We start from the raw sequence: 16090 nt of genomic DNA, 5'->3' as shown, positions 1-16090 counted from the left end.
CTTTTACATGAGGAGTAAAACCACTTGGTCTTGAACCTTTTCTTTTTCCTAGGACAGAACCAGGTGGCCCTGCCTATTCTGCAAAAAACAGCCAATCACAGCACTGGCTGATAATTGATGAGTTTTATCATCTCTGTTTACGGTTACAGACTTTCTCTGGGCTAGTATGACATCACTTCCTGTCTGGTGATGGGATGCAAAGCTAAAGCATAGCCTGACAGGAAGTGGCATCATGCGAGCGGGCAGAGGAGTTCCAAAAAAAAGGACAGACTCATTTCTTCAGTATTTCTTCTCTTGATTACTTCTCGTTCTTCTTGGACATTGGAAGCTCGGTTCTTCTGTTTATGTTCGCTCCTTTCTGGGATGGAAACCTGCATGATTGATTCAACGCATACTAGAGAGGAAAGCGAACCCTATGTTTTGGGACCTAGGGGGGGTGGGCGGGGCGGGGCGGGGAGCTTTACGAGGGAGGAACTTTGCATTTGTGTTTACAAAAAGAAGCTCTCATCTCTCCAAGCCTGTCTCTCTTTGATGGTTGGGCGCCTGGGATTTGGAAGGCTTCACCACGAGAGAGACAGAGCAGCGGGAAGCGAGCTTCTACCGCCCGCTATTTAGTATTGTTCATGATGATAGTCTTGATAAAAATGTCCATGCAGAATGCCAATGATGTTGATGATTGTTAGCGCTGTTGCTGTAGACTTGTTGCCATGTTTGTTATCCCTTTGAGTATGCCAAGTCCATCTTGTTTACATCCTTGAAGCCAGGGGTGTCCAAACTTTTTCCTCCAAGGCCGAAAAATCCACACACCCAACCCATGCATTATTGTAAGTAGGTATGTGTTGTCATAAAACTGCCTGCTGACAGCTCAAACCTTCAAGGCTTTTGTCTGGATTTTTGGCTGCTTAGCAGCCCCATATCACAGAGACTAGACTCAAGCCGCCCCTGTACTCAGCATTTTCAGCATTCGGAGCCAGCAACCTGGGTCAAAACGTAAGGCCGACCGTTGTCCTTTATTGCTGTATCAGGATTGTCTTGAGTCCTCGGGGCAGAGCCAATTGACATTTTCTTGCCATTTTAGTGATGCGTGATTGAAAGAAACCGACGGCGGGAAAGAATTTCTTCTTGCGCTTCTCCTGCCTTGCCACTCAGTGTAGTGAAGACACTTTCAGCAACAATTGTGGATTTTGTATGAGATGAGGGCCACCAACAAACAGACATAGTTTGGACACCCCTGCCTTACGCTGACGAGCCCGAGTCTCCGCCCGGCCGGGCAGTGAGGTTTCAGGCCGGCTCGGTGGAGGTCAGGGACTTCTTTTGGTTCTCATCCCACCGACACCCAAAGACACAAAAAAAGGATGGCTCGAAGGATGGCTTGTGAGGCTGGCGCAGGCACCCTTTTTGTAGCGCTGTCGGCCAACTGAGCAGCACAACTGCCCGCTTTGGTCCCTCGCCCTTTGAGGACGCGTCGACCACCTCTGGTCCCTTCTGTGCCAACGGTGACCTCCTCAGCTCAAGCCCTCCTCTCAGGTCCGGACTAGGTACCAGGTACCTTGCGAGGTTGTAGCGCAGCCGAGTCCCCCTCTGCCAAAAACGGGCGTCAGGATTCAGCACCCTGCTTCGGTTGCCGCTCGGCTTTTAGTCAGACTAACTAACCTTGGACAAGGTGTCAGCCGGATGGCCTTCGTTTGGTCCTGATTTGTATGGGATATTCTACAGATGATCTCCCGACTCATAACTGTAGCCGTAGTTCTCCAGAGCTCTCGCTTGCCGCTCTTAAACTTGCACTCTTGCAGATCTTAGATCTCTCCCCAGACCCGTAGTCCATGTCTTTTGACTCTATGCAGACCTCATGAGCATCATCCATACAGTTTCCGCAGGACCCGTAAGATCCGCATCCCTGATTGAACGGGCGATGTCACTTGCGAGAGCACCCGCATCTGTTGCCGCAGAAAAGGGCACAAGTCGGTTTGCAGTCAATTCTCCCCCCCAGAATCCTGGACCCCGACAGAACCTTCCGCAGTGCCTTCTGTATCTGAGTCTCATGAGTCATCTGCCACCCATCCCAGCGCCTCCATGGTGCATTCATAAAGGGCCAGAACACCCCAAAGTCCCACTAGCTCCCAGCCATCACTCAAAATGGAAGCCAAAGGATCTACCACAAGTGGAGGTGTCCAGGGCGGTGAATTTGAGCCCCCCCCCCCCCCCCCCCAAAAAAAAATTGCAAGGGTTACCTTAAAACCACAAAACTCCACAAGCATGTAATTGATGCCCCCACACACAGCTTTCTAATGATGGCCTTTCTGATACGTAGAAGCTCCTCTCTTCATTTCTACACACTATCATCTCGGGGGTCACGGGAGAACTTTGAGAAGCCCTTCTAGAAGCGTCGCCTCCTTTGTTGTTTGCGTTGCGGTAATCAGGTTTAGCATGCGTGGCATGGCGGCGGCTCAGCGGTGTGTGCTCAAACGCGCAACTCAAGGGCTCTCTGCAAAACATCACTTGGAATTTCTTGTACACTTAAAGTGCTGCCAAAAGTCATGCTTATGTAGCTCAACCCTCGCTCGCCCCCAGTGTACGCACGCCGCTGGATGTGGGCATGCACGTGTGAGGGGGCGGGGTTATCGGGGTTAGGGGGCACCGGAGGGAAGCCTCCCATGTTGGGGGCTGCATTCCAGGCCGTTAGGGGAGGGAGGGAGGGAGGGAGGGAGGGAGGGAGGGAGGGAGGGAGGGAGGGAGGGAGGGAGGGAGGGAGGGAGGGAGGGAGGGAGGGAGGGAGGGAGGGAGGGAGGGAGGGGGTCAACAGTCATTTCACACAAAAGGCACCACGTACGATGATGTCATCGCCTCCATGATGTCATCACGAGGAAAAATCTGAGAATTTGTTGAAAATGTTTTGCCCCTTGTTTTCCCTCAACACATTACAACATACTGTAAGATCAAGATAATGACATTCAATTTAAAAAAAAAAAAACAATCCGCATATCATCAGCCAGCTTTTTGCCAACTTTGAACAAATTTATTATAGCAAAGTTTAACAAATACTCAGCAAGTATTGTAAAACAGTCACGGATTCAGCCTATAATTTGTATATTTGTCAAGGGACCAAAAGTCATTTAGTCTTTTGTAAATAAATCGGCAATCGGAATTGTATTCCACCAAATACGAATCGGCATCGTTGTCAACAAATCCGTATCGGTCATGCCCGAGTCGTCACCATCACCGCACGATGTCATCGCACATGTCGTTATCACCACTGCCATGTCATCAGCGCATCACAGTGACATCACGGCCACATGGGGATTCACTGTGTGTGTGTGTGTGTGTGTGTGTGTTTCAGTCATATTTAAGCAGCTGTTTGTGATGTGTTATTCAAAAGAAAAAAATGATCAAAATCATAGAAGGGACAGTATTAAAAAGCAGAGCAGCCTCTATTATCCAAAGGCCATATATAATTTATTTTGGATTAGTTGTTATTGGGAAATGTATTTTACAATATTTTCAATTTATTTTGAAATATATTCATAGATTTCTTTGATTATGCAGTAGCAAATAAAAGTATAATATTATGATTAAAGATTGATCGGCAACTTTTTATATGATCACTTTTTCAAATCTGATTTTATTTATTCATTTCCCATTTGTTTTTCTTTTAAAGAAACATCTAAAAAAAACAACAACCCCAGACAAAAGCAGTAACTCTTTCCAGCCTTTAATAAGGCACTAAAATACGCCGCACTTTGAGGTTCAAAAGTTGCATGCGTGCGTGCGCGTGTCCTCAATTTACAAGAACCCCCCTTCCGTCTACCACCCTCTATCCCCATTGTACAATTTGAAGCATAAAAGTTTGTCAATGGAGATCAATGACGTCTCTGGCCTCGTCTTGCTTCTCATCCAATTTAAAAAAAAAAAAAAAAAAAAGACATAGACTTGCAATATTCTTCTTAGCCACACGAGGGTGGTCTTTAGCTGCAGTGTGTGAGACCTCCCACGTAATATTTGACACTTGCGCCAGTATGGCTCCTTGTGTCACCATGGCAACCGCACAGCTCTAATAGTTGGTTGCTTCTTTTTTCTTTCATTTTAGGTTGGAACAAATCACAGATCACATCCTCTTAAGAGAAAAATGGCAATGCTTGACCGTACAAAGAAACAAAAGCAATTTGGGGCATTTTCTATTGAGGTACTACATCCGCGTTCACAACTTTAAAAAAAGACGTCGATTATAGATTTTTAAATTTAATCAGGCAATTTGACCCCCAACACAATCGAGGGTGGCATTTTTTTAAACATTTATCGTAAAAATGTGGGTGGGTTAAACTTGAGAATATTTCAATTTGACCCAGAGCAACATAAAAGGAGGGCTTAAATTGACATTTAGTTGAGCCTAATGTTTGAACTTAAAATGACGAAGGGAAGAAGCAACTTGCGTCCATCTCCCCACAATTCCATCCATCCATCCACCCATCCATCCATCCATTCCTTTCTTTCATCCTTCCATTCCATCACCACAGCAACTACTGGACGCAGTAGGAGCCGAGCCAGTGCCAAAATAGAAACTTACTCAGCAAGTAGGGGATTCGAAAAATAGAGAGAAAAAAAAAACATTCATGGCAATTTGAAGTGAAAAAGAGATCGTATTTAATTGATTACAGATTTTGCATGTCGACGTGCATGCCACTTTGTGGGGTAAACTTCAGGAATTACTACTAACATATATATATATATATATCTCATATATATATATATATATACTGTATATGAAAAAAAAAACGATGTAAAAATAAATATATACATAGATGTTTTTAAGAGCAACGTCTTTCTTTATTTCCTTCTATTTTTAAAAACAAAAAAAGTCAAGAAAAATCTGTTTTAAAATGGACCCAAAAAATCCAAATAAATAAAAAAGAACCATCAAAAAAACCCGTTGGTAATGAGCTGAAAGAATGATTGTTACTTCATGCCATGGAACAACGCGGAACACGTGAACAATAAAAAAGGGAAAAACAAAAACTATGGAGTGTGAGCAGCTGCCTGAACTTGAATCTGGTGATGTTTTGTTCCTGGCCTATGAAATCCCTTCTTCTTTTCTCCTGTGCTCTGTCTCTCCTTCATTTTTTTCTCCCCGCCCGCCCGTCCGTCCGTCCGTCCGCTCGCCATCTTTTCTCTTTGGGTTGTGGATCTTTCTGTGCTGTTTCTACCCGCAGTGCATTGTGTAATTTCCAAACACGACTCTTCCTAACGACGCTGAATAAAAGCAGAGCGAATGCATCGTACCAGGCCCGCCTCTGCTCCTTCCTGTCATCCCATGACTCGACTCCATCCCGGCAAACTCCTTTCTGTACACACGTAGGCCCCCGCCAAGATGAACTCTGAGCCGAAATTTGCAAATGTTATCAGTTCATTTTTAGTTGTTTACTGGCAAATTTTCAAGTTGTCAAGTATAGTATAGATGAAAAAAATATATATATTTATTGTGAGGCTTTCTAAAATATATGAATGTATGCTTAAATTTGGAGAAGGGCGAGATTCTGGATACGCTCTTTGACTCACAGCTTCACCAAAACGCTTTCCGCAAACTAACAACAAGAAAAAAGAAGTTCCTCGGCAGAGGTCATATTTGGACAATGTCGTGTTCTTTCATGCGGCACCAAATCTCTGCACATAAATATAAGCAGCAAGTTTGAACAGTTTGTTTTCATTTGGACCGAATGGCCACGAGCTAAGCTGTTGTTGTTTGCATCCTCGTGACGTCATCGCCGCGAGTCGACGGGAATCGTAGACGCTCAAGCGTGCAATCTATCTTGCGAGCTAGCGAAGGTGTCTTCGTCCTCGCTCTCGCCATCAGCTGCACCGTCATCCTCCTCCTCCTCCTCCTCCTCCTCCTCCTCTCTGCGTCCTCTGCGACGTCACCCATGTTCCCAACGAAACGCACGGTCTCGCCCCCTTCCTCTTACGTCACGTTTTATTGGCCGTTTCTTCCTCCCTCTCCATCCATCCATCCATCCATCCATCCATCCATCCATCCATCCATCCATCCATCCATCCTGTTCACATGTGTCTGTCCGTCGCCCACCTCCTCCTCACGCATATCCACACTCAGGGCCCAAAATAGACCCCTCCGTCCCACCCTCCCGCCCTCCCTCCCTCCCACACGTTGTGCCGCAACAACGCATCACTTCCTGTCTCACATGCACCAAAACACACTTGCTCGTTCACATTCATTGTATCGGCTCCTTCCTGCCCTTCTCCAGGCAAACACACTCACTTCCTGTACATCACATGTCCTTCTGCTCTCACCAGCGACTTCATGATGTCTCAAATGTGATCCAGTAGTTAAATAATAATAATAACGAGAGCAAAATGACCTCTATTCATGATTGACTGTTGTTTCGATGCACTGTTTTGGCATGGACATTGCAATCGAGTGGCATCCTTCAATTAAGAGTGGGTCTTGTTTTCTGTCTTGCAAACAACACGCATGCAGGATTGATTTTGTTATCACGACCAAGACGATGCTAGATGTCCCCTCACCAACTCAGCATGTTTTTCACCTTTGCTGATGGAAAATTCAGCGAGATGCTGTTGTCCATCTTCGCGCCGACTCCGCTTCAGCTTCCTTCCTTCCTTCTTTCTTTCCTGCTATTCTATTTTTAGCATCCGCCGGACGTCACCGCGGCGCCTGGTGAGTGCGCGCGCGCGCGCTCCCGCATCTTTGCTACGCGTCACGTGGTGAGCTGTTTTTTATATATATATATACAACAGGCGTGGTTAAGTGTACAGTCAAAGGTCATAGTTGTAAATTTTCATGGAGTCCTGCATGGCCAAATGAGGAGGAATCTTTTTTCTTCAGTGTCCAAGCATGAAGCATGACTATAGGAATATACATGCAGTCAAATACGTTGATTTTGTCTGCCATGTTATTGAGCCTCCTCCACAAGAGATTAGAAACGTGGCTTTGGTGAGAAGTGAAGTAGCTTGCTGGTGCGATCACGCCGGCAGGATGTGATTCATAATTCTGTTGTAATCCACAGGAAGTGGTGTGACTGAGTGCGTGCGTGCGTGCGCGATTAGAGAAGGCCGTCTGGCGGCAGACATGCTTGAGGATTGACCCACATTGCCAACATCCTGTCTGCATGGACAACAAGAACTAGCAGAGAGGTGCTTATTTCAACTCGTTTATTATTAACATCACCAAAGAAAGCAGCCTTACATATGGGAGGTATATGACGTCATTTTCACATTCATGGAATACACAAAAAGTCGACGCAAAACAGCCTCTTCTTTTTGTTTTAGTAGCACCGTGTCGTCCGTCGTCAGTCCACACAGCGGCGTGGCGTGCCGCGGCGTGGCGTGCTTGTGCTTGCGCGAGTGTCGGGTAAACACCTCACTTACTCCGTCCGTCCGTCCGTCCGTCCGCTAGGAGTCACTGCGCGTATTTGTCCTGGCTCGTGAACGGTCCACGGCTTGTAGCGTGTGACTCAGCTGGAGAGTCGGTCTATTGGGTCGCTCGTTCGATCCGGACCCAAGATCCTCCACGCAGGGCCCCATTCGTGTCCGCTGGGGAACCTTCCCGTCCCGGGACAGTCGATGTGCCCTCCAGGCCCCTTCTTCCAAGTGTGCAGGCGGAAACAGCGCTCCAAGTCCTGTGGAGCCTCCGTGTCGCGCGCGCCCTCTCAGCAAGCCGCCACAACCCGGTTCTGGGAGAACGACGCGAGGGACTCGGCGGGGCCCATTCGGCAGCTGCTCGGTAGCGGTGGCGGCGGCGCGGCGTGCCGCTCCTCCCCGGGCTCCAGCCTCGCCCTCTTACTGGGGAGGAAGTGGGGCGCCACTGAAGTCTTCCCCCGCCGCTTCCTGGAGCGCCTGTTCGGGCTCCGGTTCTCTTTGTCCTCGGTGGCCTCTTCCTCCTCCCCCTCGACCTCCTGGTGCGCACCTCCCCCTGCCGTCGAGCTCAACTCGGCGGGGGGCTCGTCCGCCTGGAGTCCCGACTCCAGGTCGAGCTCAGCCGGCTCTCCGGGGCTCGTCTCCATGGGCTCGGCCGGAGGCGCCGATGAGTGGTAAATGTCCCGGGCGGAGCGCATGACCAGAGAGAGCAGGAGGCTCCGGTGAAGTCTCAGTCCGCCTCGCTGGCTCCGGGACGCGTACAACTTGCTTATGGACACGGCCAGAATTCGCCGGGCCTCCGCGTTCACTTCCATTGTTGTATCCGTTGTTGTGGTGTCACTCATTGTTTCGAGATCTTACGTCCGTCTTGTCACGAAGCGGACTGACGATTTGGAAAGCAAATTCTAAAATACAACAAAATGGGGAGTTTAAAAAGTTTCGGTCTCGGTTCGGGACGGGACGGGATGCTTTCGTTTGCGACGCCTAGTGTCTCTACGTTCGCTGCCGCGCGTAGAATTGTGCGTAAGAGGCAGGGAGGCCATTTATGTACTCTCTGACGTCACGCCGAATTCCTCAGCCAGTGACAAACCAGGCACCGCCCACACCTGCCACACACGCGCACGCAATACACTCGCGCGCGCGCGGGCACGCGCCATCTGTTCCGTCTAGCCCGTTTTCTTCTCACCCTTCTCGACTTTTAGTTTCTCTTCCGCATTGCGCGCTTCACAAACGTCTCTGAAGCTTATTGAATTGTAAAAGCAAAAGAGTTGTCTTGGACTGAGTCGTGATAATTAGATGACGTGTCAAAGAATTACGTATTTAATCATTTATTCAAAGCCGTTTTCACACTAACTAGATAATGGAGACTGACGTATAATTTTTTTTTTTTTATTTGACTTTATGAGTTTCGCCGAATGATGTCACATGTTTATCTTCTGGTAACTCGGGACAGCTCAGAATTCGCATGTGGGTGAGGAAGTGAGAGGAAAAAAAAAAAGAGGAACGTCTCAAATTTCACTGGCGTTTCTCTCTCTCTCTCTCTCTCTCTCTCTCTCTCTCTCGCGCGCGCGCGCGCGCGCACACACACATACATACATACGTATGACTCACTACGTCACTCCCCCGCCATATAAGGCCTATCCGGTTGTAAAATCCCGTGGTGACTTTGGAGGGAGGGGGAAATACGCGCAGTGGAAAAGCAGGACGTCATTACTCCTCCCCCCTTCTCCCTCACCAGCTGAAGTGACGTCACCAGAACACCATATATGGGGCGGCGTAAACAAGGTTAGCCAGGTTACCAAGGTTACCGGGCAGCAGGTCAAAAGACACGTCATGTCACGACGCCTTCATGGTCCGTCGGAAATGATCATTGTTACAACTGCAGTTGATTTTTAAATGCGCTTTTTCAGGAAAAGTGAAAAAAGTCCATACCTGAATATTTAAGCCTTAAATCTTGTTTACCTTTTGAGTCATAATGTTGTTGTTGTTTTTTTAACCCGAACAAAGCAAAGAAAAGAGTATCAACGATTCAAATTCTTGCCATCTGTTGCATCCCTGCATTTTGGGCATTTTGGTATGTGTGCTATTCAGCCACACAGCTGCAAAAATAGACACGCTAATACACGCCAGGCAACACGTGTTATGTAAACTCACCCATAGCAGTCATACTGTCACCGAAGGCCCAGCTATTTTGTACTTTTATGCTAATATTGTAGCGCCCAATAACCTCTGGAGTCACGACCGAACAAATCATATCATTTCATTCATTACTTTTATATTTGAAACTATTGTATCTTTTCAATAACTTTGCTTTTTTTGTCCTTGTTGCCAAGGCAATCTTTTTTGTATTGACAGTCACCAATTATTTTTTCATACTTATAAAATGCTATTTTTCTATCTCACAATTGTATTGCCAGTCGCTTTCTTTTCCGTAGCGTTTTAGTGCCATTATTTGTTTGCCTTCATTTGTTATTGAGGTCCTGCCCGGTGCCTCAGGTCGGCAGAGGTGCCGGTGAGGATTGGGTCATCATCTTGCCATTCATTTTTCCTAGACAATTTGTTATGTCTGTTGCTAATCCATGGCATAAATAGCTGGATTCATTTTCAATAGAATTCCAACCTTCCAACTTGTTTTGAAATAAATAAGACACATTTTGTCTTGGAATGCTGATAATCTGTATCTGCCAGCACGATTCTTACATTTGAACGGCGATAAGCGGTCGTTAGCTTACCAGAAAAAAAGGCGCTGTGACCTCGCTTGGTGTTGGCGCCCGACTGGTCACTATGGTGACGCCGTGTGTGTGTGTGTCTGTGTGTTTGTGTAGTTGCAATGCCTCCGCCTGAGGCCAAATGGTTGGCAAGGAATGTTTGTGTGTGTCCTTGGCTGTATAAAAACACAAGTTCACCGAGTACAACGGTGTACTTCTGGAATACTTGGTAACAATGACTTGAAACTGCGCTTGATTGTTCTTATTTCAATGTCAAGTGCGTCGTTGAGCTGCACACCAACAGCGGCTCTAGTTGACCTTTTTGCTCGCCGTCAAAGAATGGTCTTAGTTTTGTGTAAGTGCACTGTGTGTAAAGCAGCTTACCAAGCTGTGTGATGTTGCTGCTGTTCCCTCACACCGCAAAGTAGGTCATCCATACAAGGAGCACTTGGAGACACTGTGAGGGAAAGGATCACCGGGTCTATTTATATAGTGCTCCACATTACGTCCTTGCTTTGGGCACCTTTTTCTCACTTTTTTGGGGGTGTCTTTGGCAGTGTTGTGTTTGACTTTGCTCCGGTGGCACAAAAGTAGGAAGGCAAACAAAGCAGCTCAAATGTTGTCCAGCTTGTAGCGACAAGAACATTTCTGTGCGAGGAATGAATCAGCGTTCACGCCTTCAGTTGTCAGGGATAAAAACACACTTTGTGTGGCCCGCGTCCATATTTTGGGGGGTTTTTCAAGCTGAAATGAATTTGACACAAGCTTTCTGCTTTTTAGACTGGGGACGTATAATAAATGATGTATATTACCCACGGCATTTGTATTTCTTTATATCAAGTACAATGGCTTTGTTATTGATTATAAATTGTTATTTTAAAACGTCTTGTCAGTTTTCTATTTTGTGGCATATTTTTCTGATCTATATTTGCCGTCTCGTTCTATTTGTTATTGATTTGTTGTTTACGGTTTTATGGTTTTTCTCTTTCTCTCTCTCTCTCTCTCTCTCTCTCTCTCTCTCTCTCTCTCTCTCTCTCTCTCTCTCTCTCTCTCTCTCTCTCTCTCTCTCTCTCTCTCTCTCTCTCTCTCTCTCTCTCTCTCTCTCTCTCTCTCTCTCTCTCTCTCTCTCGCGAGCTATCGAAAGAATATGACTGCTGCTCAACGAAGCGCGGCCAGTGCGCTTGCGCGGTAGCGTGACGCACCCGGAAGTAACATCATGTCGCTGGAGGACCCGTTTTTCGTGGTGAAAGGGTGAGAAAACGCAATAAAAGCCCATTTAAAACTCAGCCAAGCCACTCAGTGAATACACATTGGACATATGTGTCACTCGGTGGGCCGCCGGGCTAGCAGAACCCCAGCGGGAATGGCTGAGCGGTGGCTGACAAGCCTTCGACGTTATTGTCCAATTCATGCAGTGATTTTTGGTCTTGGGCTTTATCTGTTTACGTTGAGCAAACAAAAGTCCGTTCCGCCTAAATATCTTGGCTTTTGTTTCACCTGCTGTGTTATTTGTGGACCTTCGGAACTGTGTTTTGAAGCGGGTCGCTTAACGAGAGGCTGCTACGTTAGCTTGTGTGTTTGTTTGATTTGCAAATACAAATACGTAGATGGTAAAAAATGGTCTATGCCAGTGATATGTTGGACTCACAACATGTTTGTGTTCGCGAGCGTGCAGGGAGGTGCAGAAGGCTACGGCTTGTGCACGTAGCCTGTTTGATCGGTGGGAGGAGCTTCTGCAGGATGGAACTCAGGTAAGACCGTCATTCATGCTATTCGATAAACAATGAGCAATCATATTTCTATTATTATTATTTGCTCAGGTGAGTCGCGATGAGCTGGACTGGAGCACAAACGAGTTGCGCAACTGCCTGCGGGCCATCGACTGGGACCTGGAGGACCTGAGCGAGACCATCAGTATCCTCTCGAACCGGCGTCGCGTGTGTTTGCCAAATTGACGCCAGCTCTGTTCTCTTCCAGGAATTAGTCAGCCCCTAAAGCCTGTGTCAATAATTGTCAGTCATTCCCAAGAATCGTAATTTGGCAGAAACCACTCGCATCATGAGCTAACTAGGTCTGATTCAAGGGAAAATTTGGGAGCAAACGTTGTGGTATTATGGGAATTTTAACAAAGACTTTGTTGTAAGAAAGTTGAAATATGGCTAAACAACTCGGAGTACAAAAAGGAAAACCATTTTTTGGCAATATCGTGAGAAAGGGACCCAATATCAAGTATGTGGACGCTTGGTACGTCCTGAGCATGCGGTTCAGGTATCGTGGAGTCAAACCCGGGAAAGTTCCGCCTGGGCCACGAAGAGCTTCAGGAGCGGAGAGACTTTGTGGAGAGGACCAGGAAGTCTGTGCAGGTCAAGTCAACACACTCTCTCACACACACGCACATGTATATGATTATTTTTTATTCATACGGATTATTTTTTGTGAGCAGGAGATGAAGGATCAGTTGTCAAGTCCATCTGCTGTGGCTCAGGCAGAGAAAAAAAACAAGCAGGTTGGACACACCACCGTGAACTCCACATGACACGGGCAAATGATGATGATTGATTCATGTCGTTTCAGGCGCCACCGGCTTCAGCGGACCGCTCGATGCAACTGGATGCCCACCTGGTGTCCGCCAATTCCAGATACATCCAAGAGCAGCAGGAACAACAGCAGGTAACGCATGCAACAACAACAATAGGATGAGAGCAATGTGAAGATATTGTTGTTTTTATTTTCAAAGAGGAAATTGGAATCATTCAACAGTCATTCTGGTAGAATCAAGAACAACCACAGTAAAAAGTTCATATGGAATCATTTTGCAAGGAAAAGAATCTTGGCTGAGAGTTGTGTGCGTGCGTGCGTGTAGCTCATCATCCAGGAGCAGGACGATCATCTGGAGCTTGTGTCCGGAAGCATCCGGGTCCTCAAAGACATGTCGGGACGCATCGGCGACGAACTGGACGAGCAGGCCATGTGAGCAGCCTGCCCCTGATGCAATTATACGGAAATGAACCGACTCGCTTAGTCTTTTTTTTTTCTTTTTTCTTCCTCTCTCCCCCACCTCTAGCATGTTGGGGGACTTTGGGGACGAGATGGACCAGACATCGTCACGTATGGACTCGGTGCTCAAAAAGATGGAGAAGGTCTCACATATGACCAGTAGTACGTAATGCTCACGCACGCACACGCACGCATGTGTACGTGCGCTCGCACATTTTGACTGCTTCCTGTGTCGTTGGGCAGGTCGGCGTCAGTGGTGCGCTATCGCCGTGCTGGTGGCCATCATGATCGTTGTCCTCATCCTCTTCTTTGCCCTCTGACGCCAGTGACGCCGATGGCCCTTTTTTGTTTGTTTGTTTGTTTGTTTGTTTGTTTAACCCTGGACCCACAGAAGGAACTTGCAATGTCCGGTAGGGATCCAACATGCAGGTTGTGACTCCCAGCAGCAAGGGGCGCTGTGCTGACGAGTGCCAAAGGAAGTCCAAGTTTGAGACTCAAAAAAAAAAAAAAAAAAACATTCTTGAGTAAATTTTTTTTTTTAATAATAGTCACAAAAATATGAGATTTTTTTTTGTTGAGAAAACGCTGAAAAATGACTTGGAATATTATGACAAGAGCAAACCTTTCAGTCAGCCTTTTCCAAGGAACAACTACAAAAGATGAAACAATAAATTGTAGTTTTGCAAAAAAAAGTCAGGACCTATGGTAAATTAACATTTTTCAAGAATAAAGTCACAATGTTCAAAGAACAATTCATAATTGAAGAATTGTTTTGTAAAGATTAAGTGTAATTCTTTAGAACAAAAATTACTCTGACAAAACAATAAACACTATATAGAAAATAGCACTCCATTTGCAAAATAAGTCATATTTTGAGGTAGAGAGGATTTTCTCAAATTTGATCTAAAAGTAATCATGACAAGAAATCGACTATCTTACTCATAGTCTCAAAAGTTGGGGAGGAAGGTCATATTTTCTTGAACAGGTCAGGCACTTAGCATGAAAAATTCCAAATACGAGAATAACGGTGTAATATTACAAGAATAGTTACGTGGCAAAAAAGATTAATTGTTTGAATAAAAAGTCATAAAATACTGGCAAACACATTTGCACAATTGGTAAAGAAATCCCACAAACATCTAAACTGTTAGTTTTGGTTTTGCGAGATATTACAATAATTGTTGTACATTATTTTGAAAAGTTTCTTCTATGAACAGGCACATAGTTAAATTACAGGAAAAAATTGTATTGTATTTTTTGTTTAAGTATTGCAAGCAACTCCTTTTTATCAGAATGGGGCGGGATAATGTGTTAAAGTGACGGTGCCTCCTTCAAATTCACAAATCCTAATGAACTTATTTATCATTCATAAATATGCGCGCGCACACACACACTGCCTGGATGCCTTAAATCTATTTTTCTACATGAGTTAGGTTGCTGCGTTGCTGCTGGCACAATGTTCCATTTTAAACCTTAGCGCGCACCCTGCTGGCGGCCAGCGATACTACAACTAATTTCAACTTGAATGACAGTGTTTCGTCTAACATTTCAGTCGCTTTTGTTGGTCAGCCGTCATCGTTTGTATGCATCAAGCAGAAAAATGTATTTGATCTTTTTTATTGCATTTTACTCGATGCTGTTTTGACTTTTTTGAATCTTTTAAATGTTGAAAATAAAAAAAAAAGAGCATCTGGGCATTTCTAGAGCTTGTTTTCATTGTCAAATCCAAACTCGGGCTTGAAACCCTACACTTGTACCATAACGGAACCTCAAGCCAAGAAGTCCCTGTATTTGTCCCATATAGGCACAAAACCTTGGTTTGATACTTCAAACCTGGCTAGAAAGCATAGCTTAAAACCTCCAACGTGTCTTCCAACCCTAATTAGTTTGCAACCCTACTTTGAACGCTTGCTTGAAAGTCTACTTCCAAAGGCAGAAAAATAGCCACTTTAAAATCAATGCCAATGTGACCAAGTGTGATATTTTATTTTTTGTATTCCAATGTATTGAGTAGCAAAACATCAAGTAACCCAAAACAGGTGGAAGCGAGACGGCCGGCCGGCCGGGCGGGCGGACGGGCGTCCCTCTCGTCTCGTCTTCGTTGAACTTTCCATGCGGTTTCCTTTGTTTACAGCTGTGGCCGCGCCCCCTTCTCGCTTACCACGGCGGCGACATGGGCTGAGGGTTCTGTAGGTACGACATGACCACGGCTGAGATGGACAACCTGCAACACCCAAACCGCGAGGTGAGTCTTAGCCAATCACAAGGAAGTCATTTGTGGACAATGCATACATTTGATACTATACATCATCCTTTTTTCACTCCAACGCTAACAATCTGGTGTGGTTGCAAACCATCACTCACATGAAGCTGCTCATCATCTGTTTGGTGTCCTCGGAGCTTCTGGAGTTGGCGAAACTGATGAAGGAGCAGTAGACGGCGATCCACGCGCACCACTTCAGCTTCAAGGTCCAAAAACATTCCACGTAAGGATTGCTACCGCTGGTGTCTGCTTGTGTGTTGTGTTGTGTGGTGTTGTGTGTCCGTTCCTGTCGTGTTTGTGTCTGTCACCTTGAGCATGAGTCCACACATGCTGAAGATCATGCCCAGCAGGTTCATGTAGTCCGGGGTGGGGTCCTCCAGTGTGGGATTGGACTCCGTAGTGGGGGGCTTGTACCTGCCACAGTGTGTCATCACGCGGACATTTGACGTTGCATTCCATTTCCAAACGATGTCATCTCTTTAGTTAGCCACCTTTAGCATCCGAACTCGCCACCCTAGCAAAACATCAAGAAACTCACCGCAAGATCTTGTTTTGTCTCCTGGGATCCGCCATGTTGTTCGAGGACATTCTTCCACTCCAAGTGCGACTTCGCTCACAATTGTTTTCGGAAGCTTGATGATTGAAATGTTGTTGGTCGTACGTGAGGGAATGGACTTAAAGTGACAAGAGTTTCCCTTAGTCTTCAAAGTAAAAGCAGGGACTAAGAACGGAATCCATTCAA

At 46.1% G+C, this 16090-nt stretch overlaps 3 protein-coding genes across 3 annotated transcripts; 1 reads left to right on the top strand and 2 right to left on the bottom strand.

Moving 5' to 3' along the window:
• Window positions 1–7162: 7162 nt before the first annotated feature.
• On the bottom strand, window positions 7163–8409 carry ier2b (immediate early response 2b). The gene has a single exon (XM_061275423.1). It carries the CDS (start codon window positions 8223–8225, stop codon window positions 7674–7676), a length of 552 nt encoding a protein of 183 aa, XP_061131407.1. The 5' UTR covers window positions 8226–8409; the 3' UTR covers window positions 7163–7673.
• A 2804-nt stretch (window positions 8410–11213) lies between these two features.
• LOC133151969 (syntaxin-10) lies at window positions 11214–14782 on the top strand. Its single transcript, XM_061275422.1, has 9 exons — window positions 11214–11339; window positions 11764–11839; window positions 11909–12002; window positions 12357–12451; window positions 12532–12594; window positions 12663–12758; window positions 12952–13058; window positions 13153–13247; window positions 13329–14782. Exons 1-9 carry the CDS (start codon window positions 11305–11307, stop codon window positions 13403–13405), a joined length of 738 nt encoding a protein of 245 aa, XP_061131406.1. The 5' UTR covers window positions 11214–11304; the 3' UTR covers window positions 13406–14782.
• Window positions 14783–15047: 265 nt separating this feature from the next.
• wdr83os (WD repeat domain 83 opposite strand) lies at window positions 15048–16059 on the bottom strand. The gene is made up of 4 exons (XM_061275424.1): window positions 15887–16059; window positions 15657–15762; window positions 15450–15547; window positions 15048–15309 (listed from the first exon to the last, which is right to left on the bottom strand). The coding sequence occupies exons 1-4, from the start codon at window positions 15934–15936 to the stop codon at window positions 15243–15245; spliced, it is 321 nt and encodes a 106-aa protein (XP_061131408.1). The 5' UTR covers window positions 15937–16059; the 3' UTR covers window positions 15048–15242.
• Window positions 16060–16090: the final 31 nt, after the last annotated feature.

The sequence above is a fragment of the Syngnathus typhle genome, linkage group LG3 (genome assembly GCF_033458585.1).
Source record: "Syngnathus typhle isolate RoL2023-S1 ecotype Sweden linkage group LG3, RoL_Styp_1.0, whole genome shotgun sequence".
Classification (NCBI taxonomy): domain Eukaryota; kingdom Metazoa; phylum Chordata; class Actinopteri; order Syngnathiformes; family Syngnathidae; genus Syngnathus; species Syngnathus typhle.
This window is presented reverse-complemented; position numbering and strand designations above follow the sequence as displayed.

Bases quoted from the DNA above. Each gene is read 5' to 3' on its own strand.
- wdr83os (XM_061275424.1), bottom strand. From the start codon at position 15,936: ATGTCCTCGAACAACATGGCGGATCCCAGGAGACAAAACAAGATCTTG. The intron at 15,763-15,886 runs GTGAGTTTCTTG...ACACTGTGGCAG, and splicing joins AGACAAAACAAGATCTTGCG to GTACAAGCCCCCCACTACGG. The intron at 15,548-15,656 runs GTGACAGACACA...TGGACCTTGAAG, and splicing joins TGTGTGGACTCATGCTCAAG to CTGAAGTGGTGCGCGTGGAT.
- ier2b (XM_061275423.1), bottom strand. From the start codon at position 8,225: ATGAGTGACACCACAACAACGGATACAACAATGGAAGTGAACGCGGAG.
- LOC133151969 (XM_061275422.1), top strand. From the start codon at position 11,305: ATGTCGCTGGAGGACCCGTTTTTCGTGGTGAAAGG. The intron at 11,840-11,908 runs GTAAGACCGTCA...TTATTTGCTCAG, and splicing joins TTCTGCAGGATGGAACTCAG to GTGAGTCGCGATGAGCTGGA. The intron at 12,759-12,951 runs GTAACGCATGCA...GCGTGCGTGTAG, and splicing joins AGCAGCAGGAACAACAGCAG to CTCATCATCCAGGAGCAGGA.